The 7,735-nt window shown below is 35.9% G+C and overlaps 1 protein-coding gene across 3 annotated transcripts in view; it reads left to right on the top strand.

Annotated features, from left to right (window-relative positions):
• The window catches only part of CERKL (CERK like autophagy regulator), a 150,491-nt gene that overhangs the window by 43,743 nt on the left and 99,013 nt on the right, over positions 1-7,735 (top strand). For all 3 annotated transcript variants that reach the window (XM_007461226.1, XM_007461225.1, XM_007461224.1), the window contains exon 2: positions 2,067-2,309. In XM_007461226.1, the coding sequence (XP_007461288.1) occupies positions 2,067-2,309 (243 nt within the window). The remainder of the gene's footprint in view (positions 1-2,066; positions 2,310-7,735) is intronic.

Here is a 7,735-nt window from a genome sequence, read left to right as displayed (position 1 = left end):
TTTTTTTTTTTTTTTTAGATTCCATATATATGTGTTAGCATACGGTATTTGTTTTTCTCTTTCTGACTTACTTCACTCTGTATGACAGACTCTAGGTCCATCCACCTCACTAAAAATAACTCAGTTTTGTTCCTTTTTATGGCTGAGTAATATTCCATTGTATATATGTGCCACATCTTCTTTATCCATTCATCTGTTGATGGACACTTAGGTTGCTTCCATGTCCTGCAACTGACAAAGGATTAATCTCCAAAACATACAAGCAACTCACGCAGCTCAATATCAAAAAACAAACAACCCAATCCAAAAATGGGCAGAAGACCTAAATAGACATTTCTCCAAAGAAAGAATGCTCAACATCATTAATCATTAGAGAAATGCAAATCAAAAACTACAATGAGATATCATCTCACACCGGTCAGAATGGCCATCATCAAAAAATCTACAAACAATAAATGCTGGAGAGGGTGGGGAGAAAAGGGAACCCTCTTGCACTGTTGGTGGGAATGTAAATTGATGCAGCCACTATGGAGAACAGTATGGAGATTCCTTAAGAAACTAAAAATAGAAATACGATACGACCCAGCAATCCCACTACTGGGCATATACCCTGAGAAAACCATAATTTAAAAAGAGTTATGTACCAAAATGTTCACCTCCAGAAATCCCAGCAATCCCACTACTGGGCATATACCCTGAGAAAACCATAATTTAAAAAGAGTTATGTACCAAAATGTTCACTGCAGCTCCAGAAATACTCTTGAGCTTTGTTCTAGGATGTTGTTACTTGGAAACGCTTGAATCCTTTTGAGGCTTGCTCTTAAGCTTTGTTAGGTGGAATCAGAGCAGCCTTTGGTCAGCTCACTAACGAGACAATACTTTTTTAAGTGCTCTCCCCAAAGTCCCATGAATTTCATTATTTTTCCACTTTGGCTGGTGGAAACACCTGTGTGATCTCTGAGTGTTGTTCTCTCTAATCCTTTGGGTAATTCTTTCCCTGGCCTAACACATATACAGATCCATGCTCAGCTGAAGATTCAGGGGGAAGATCTACAGAGTTCTCTTTCTGTGCAGCTCTCCTTTTTATAATAATTTTCCAAGTGAACTCTAAGTCATCTTGGCTTTCCTGGCTCCTCAGTCCTTCTCAACTCAGGCAGACAACCAGGCTCCACCAGGGTTCTGCTCCCTGTGGGTTGGGACAGTCGGCTTGTAATCATATGGCTTCTTTGTTTTCCCTCTCTCAGGGATCACTGTCCTGTGCTACCTAATGTCCCATGTCTGAAACTGATGTTTCCTTTCTCTGGTGTGCTCTTTTAGTCGTTTCAGGCAGAAGGTAAAAGCATTCCCTGTGATTCCATGTTGGCCAGAGTGGAAGTTTTGAAAGTACTATTTTTAAAGTATAAAACACTTCTACTTTGAGAGTCAGTTGAAAAAGTCCATTATCACAACAACAGGTGTTTTCTGACCTGTGTTTAAACATAACCAGTAAAATTTCATGCCACTATAAAATAAAGTCTGACTATAGTAAGATTCAGGTGGATCTTTCTTTTTAGAATACCAGGCATTCATAATGCTTTCTGCTCACAGTAATCTTGCTCTGTTTCCTTTTTGCATGTGTGTTACTTTCCCTAGAATGTAAATTTTCTTTCCTTTACATGTTGCCTTCAACAACCTGTCATAAACTCACTTCTGTTAGTGAATTCTCTTCTTTCCATTACTTTACTCTGTCCTTGTAAGTACCAGGAAGCCTCTTGCATGATACTAACTTATTATTATTGAAATGTTGCTTTGTTTATGTTCCTGGAATTCTTCATACATTGAATATTCTCAGATTCTGAATGTCCTAGGCCTTGTGTGGCAGGGACTCCCTTCCATTTCTTCTATTTATGGGAAAATAGACCCAATTTTTCTTTTTTTTTCCCCACCCATCTCATACAGGACTTGACATAATGCATAATCAGTAAAATAACAGATGATAAAGATTTTCTGGGTTTTCACTATTTATTATTCATACATATAAGATATAGACACAGTGGTTTTGATTAGAAAATTTAATTTCTTTCCAGGTGATTCCAAGTATAATTTTCTACGTAAAGAAGAATTTATTGAACTCAAAGACATATTCTCTGTCAAACTGAAACGGCGTTATTCAGTTAAACAGCAGAGAAGTGGTACTTTATTAGGAATCACACTCTTCATATGTTTGAAAAAGGAACAAAATAAATTAAAGGATTCTACACTTGATCTTATTAATTTAAGTGAAGACCACTGTGACGTATGGTTTAGACAGTTCAAGAAAATTTTGGCAGGTAAGTACTCCTTGTGGAGATTTTTAATGAGTCTAGTTTCCTTGATGTAGGTTATTAATCTAAACATGACACTGTGTTTATCAGTACAGTAACCCTTGATTATGTTGAAGTCATTTGCTTCTATTGTTAGTTTGTTAAGTGTTTTTATCATGAAAGGTGTTGAATTTGGTCACATGCTTTTTCTACATCAATTGAAATAATCATATGGCTTTTTCCTTTCATTCTATTAATGTGGTGTATCACATTGATTGATTTTCATATGTTGAACCATCCTTGCATTCCAGGAATAAATCCCACATGGTCATGGTATATAATTCTTTTAATATTTTACTGAATTTGGTTTGCTAGTATTTTGTTGAGGATTTTAACACTGATATTTGTGAGAGATATTTGTGTGTAGTTTTCTTTTCTGCTTTTATTATCTTTTTTCTGACTTTGCTATCAAGGTGATGCTGACCTTATAGAATGACTTAGGAAGTAACTGTTGAATGACCGCTTCCTTAAAGAAACTTTGATAATCTGAAATAAAAGAGTTCTTAATATTTTTTTTCACTTGTTATTTTTCTATTAATGTTTCTTTTGAGCTTATATTAGAATTTGCTTTTCTTCCACCTACACATTGATGGCAAGTGCATATATGTACTGGATGGCTTGAGAATAACAGTTTTTTTTTTAATTGGAGTATAGTTGATTTACAATATTGTGTTAGTTTCAGGTGTACAGCAGTGTGATTTGGTTATACATATATATATATGTGTGTGTGTGTGTGTGTGTGTATATAGGTATATTCCTTTTTTCTATTCTGTTACAGTTTATTACAAGATATTGAATATAGTTCCCTGTGTTATACAGTAAATTCCTGTTGTTTATCTGTTTTATATATGGTAACGTGCATCTGTTAATCCCATACTCCCAATTTATCCCTCCCCCCCTTCCCCTTTGGTAACCATAAGTTTGTTTTCTATGTCTGTGAGTTTGGGTTTTTTAAATAAGTTCATCTGTACTATTTTTTAGATTCCACATAAAAGTGATATCATAATATTTATCTTTGTCTGACTTCACTTAGTATGATAATCTCTACATACATGTTGCTGAAAATGGCATTATTTCATTCTTTTTTATGGCCGACTAATATTCCATTGTGTGTGTGTGTGTGTGTGTGTGTGTGTGTGTGTGTGTGTGTGTGTGTATCACATCTTCTTTATCCATTCATCTGTGGATGGACACTTAGGGTGCTTCCATGTCCTGGCTATTGTAAAAAGTGCCTCCATGAATATTGGGGTGCATGTATCTTTTCGAATTAAAGTTTTCATCTTTTCCAGATATATGCTCAGGAGTGGCATTGCTGGATCAGACAGTAACTATTTTTAGTTTTTTGAGGAACCTCCACGCTGTTCTCCATAGTGGCTGCACCAATTTACATTCCCACCAACAGTGCAAGAGGGTTCCCTTTTCTCCACATCCTCTCCAGCATTTATTATTTGTAGACTTTTTGATGATGGCCATTCTGACTGGTGTGAGGTGATACCTCATTGTAGTTTTGATTTGCCGTTCTCTAATAATTAGTGATGGTGAGCATCTTTTCATGTGCCTGTTGTCCATCTGCATGTCTTCTTTGGAGAAATGTCTATTTAGGTCTTGTGTCCATTTTTGGATTGGGTTGTTTGTTTTTTCAAATTGAGTTGTATGAACTGTTTGTATATTTTTGAAATTAAGCCCTTGTCGGTCACATCATTTGCAATTCTCTCCCAGTCTATAGGTTGTTTTTTTGTTTTTGTTTATGGTTTCCTTTGCTATACAAAAGCTTATAAGTTTGATTTATAGGTCCCATTTGTTTATTTTTGCTTTTATTTATATTGCCTTGGGAGACTGACCTAAGAAAACATCAGTGCTATTTATGTCAGAGAATGTTTTGCCTATGTTCTCTTCTAGGAGTTTTATGGTGTCATGTCTCATATTTAAGTCTTTAAGCCATTTGAGTTTGTATTTTGTGTATGGTGTGAGGGAGTGTTCTAACTTCATTGATTTACACATGGCTGTCCAGTGAGGATAACAGTTCTTTGAAGATAATATTTAAATTGTCTGTATTTCAGGGTAGATTTTTCTGAAGGTAATATCCAGAGAAAAGAGAGCATTTACTAGAATATTATCTCCTTTTGAATTCAGTTGTATCTAAAATTTCTGAATGGCATTTATATTTTAAATAAAGTGCATGAATACACATATAAAGCAAATTCGATTTCTAAAAGTATCTAGGTAAAGTATAATCAAACTGAGTTTTAGGACTTTTTTTTTTCTCATAAACTTGTAAGTCTTGCTTTCTTTTTTTTTGTTTTTTGTTTTGGCCCTTTCTTCCTGTTTGCCAGATTGATCAAGGTAGAGGCAGCTGGTGTAGTTGATGCACAGCTTGGGGTAAGATGACTCAGGACAGAGATGGGTGCCAGACAAAGAGCAGGCACATGGCAATGTTAGAAATTTTCAGGCCAGGAATCATTGATCAAGAAGACTCAGGACCTAAGTTGGTCAAGGGCAGCCAACTGATACGATTTTATGCACAAAAGATGAGGTGAAGTGAAATATTAGAGCTAGGAGAACTGTTACTAAGTGGTCCCTTCAAGGAGACCTGATTGTTTTAAGAAGGCAGGAAAGTACAGAGGCTGTAGTTTGGTTCATCTCTCTGGAAACATACAGAATATATATATATATTTAACTAAAAGTATTCCACTTTAATGGTGAGTCTTTTACAGTGTTCTTATTTTAAATTCATTTGAGAAGAGATAAAAGAAGTTAAAATGAAAATGAAAACTTAATTGAATAAATTTCCTTACATGGGCAGGTACTCGTGGGACTTGAATGGTCTGTAAAATAAGAATGTGTCATTTGATTAGGAGAGGCAAAGCTCTTCCTTGCACTGATGGTCTGAGGAAATCTCCCTTGGGGCTTATGAAGGGCTGGCTGAGTGATGTGAGAGACAACTGCAATATGTCTCACCCATAAAACCAAAAGCAAGTAAGCAGAGGGCATCACAAGAAAGCCCAATTCAGTAAAAGCAATTTTATTGGAGTAGAGCAACTTGTCCAAACACACACACACACCACAAAAATACTGTCCACATATTTTTTCAGCTTAATGAATGACGTTTTGGTTTGATCCAGGATTAAAATCTAGGCAAATTACAGAGATGAATAAACTACATATTTTTTAGGCTATCATCCTTTGGGCATGTTACTTTTTGTACCTTTGATTTTGATAACAGCTGGAGGTAGTGAAATATATGAGGTCATATTCTCTGCCATGGTCCAGGAGGACAGAGCGATTTTGCTGATTAAAAGCAAATAGATTGACTTGAAATCAACCAATGCAAACAAACAAAACAGGTTTGAAGGAACCGAATCAGGATGGTCTGAATGAATGGCTATTCCATTTCTGCCTCTCAGTAGACTCAATAGGTCCTATAGGAGGAGCCAACTCCTCAACCCCATGCCTCACAAAGACAGTTCTGGGTCAGTTTCGTCATACTCAAATGCATGCTCAAGCCTCCAAAGATCTCTGCCAAATGCTGCATAATACTGACACTTCCTTTCTTAAGTTTGTAATCTTAGAGTGTTTTTGTTCATATTTCTTTTACTTTCAAAGCTAGGTAATCCAGGTGCTTATTAAAATGCCTATTGTCTGAGAGTCAAATACAGTTGGCTCAAGGCTCTTTCCATAAATGGAGGTGGCCTGTGTCTTTCCCACTCTTTTTGGGATGAGGTTGATTGTTTACTTCTTCCTGGTGCTCTTTTGTTCTTATTTCCACAGACTCGGGTCTCTGTGGATTATCTTTGTATCTCACATCCATTGTCCCTATTCTGTACCATATATACTGCATCAGGTTTGGCAGATAGTGATTGCTGGTTTCCAAAAAAGTTTTTTTAAAGTCCCCAACCAAGGCATTTGTGTTTGAAATAGACCTGACTTAAGTTCAGGGGATGAAAGAAGTTTACATCACAAAAATATAAATGCCCTACATTTGAATTTTAGACATTACTATTTTAAGTCCAAAGACCTTGCTTTAACTGGTTCTGCGGCAAAACATTGAATTAAAAAAATATATTTTTTTCATTGATTTTGAATATCGTCTTTATTCAGCAAATGGATTTTTTTCCTGTAAGCTTTTACATCTTTTTCTCCTTTATTCTTCTATTAAGACAAACATGAAGAAAGTATTGAAAACCTCAACTAGTTGGTCTTTTAGTGAGATTAGTCTAACAATTATAATTTTAGAATATTTGGATATTAAATGTTATTTTCAAATATGCACATTTATATTTTGAACTGGAGCAAGGAATAAGATTTGATGAATTTTTGAGGAAAGAACAAATTGGCAGTACTAAAAGGAGGATGAAGCCAACTCTCAACTATTGATACTTGAAGTTTTAAGACATTGACAAAGGTAGCCAGATTAAAAAGCATTTATAAATATAAAACAAGAGTCTTAGAACTGTTTCTATTTTTATTTAGAAAAAAATTAACTCCTTTTAAATTCCAATTTTTAATAACACAGTTGAGCACAGTATCTTTTTTATTCTTAGTAATAGAAAAGTCACCGTAACTTTCTTGACTAATAGTCAATATAAGTTAATTCATTATTAACACACATTTTGGATCAGGCACTGTGTTAAGTGCTGGAAATACAAAAAAGAATGAAATGTAATCCTGTATAGAACACTCTTGCCCTAGGAGACGGACAAGAAAGCTCGTATTATAAATGTGTTAAGGGCCACAATGAAGATATGAAAAATTTAGTAGGGAACATCACCATTGATCATTGAATCAGAAATTTAAATCTTAAAAAATGTAGTCACTGATAAGCCTAATATATAGTCATTGTGGTGAAAGTCATTTAACATAGTCCTTTCTGCTTTTTTTTATACCTGTGATGCAAAGATAAACATGCACAACCTTTAACTATAGCATGTGTTTACGCTAGATGCATTAATGTTTATTCAATTAGGGTGTGATCCAGTCTCTGCATATTTGAGTTTCCTGGAAATGGTGAATTGCAAGCTTCTCTGGACCCTGAACCAACCTTTTCTCTAGGTACTACAATCTATACTTTAAAGCATATTCATAGGCTTTCTGACAGGTATCCCATATAGGGGGACAAAACAGAGTATCCCTAAGGTGACATTTAGGGCCACTCAAAACTGAAAGATTTTCAGGAGTTGAACTGGTTGATCTTCAGTGGAGGACTTAGGAGAATGGTGTGGAAATGAAGAAAAAGATTTTAGGGCTTCCCTCGTGGCGCAGTGGTTGAGAGTCCGCCTGCCGATGCACGGGACACGGGTTTGTGCCCCTGTCCGGGAAGATCCCACATGCCGTGGAGTGGCTGGGCCCGTGAGCCATGGCCACTGAGCCTGCGTGTCCGGAGCCTGTGCTCTGCA

This window comes from Lipotes vexillifer, unplaced genomic scaffold (assembly GCF_000442215.2).
Source record: "Lipotes vexillifer unplaced genomic scaffold, Lipotes_vexillifer_v1.1 scaffold57, whole genome shotgun sequence".
NCBI lineage: Eukaryota > Metazoa > Chordata > Mammalia > Artiodactyla > Lipotidae > Lipotes > Lipotes vexillifer.
Note: the sequence above shows the minus strand (reverse complement) of the source record. Positions and strands in the feature narration are given on the sequence as shown.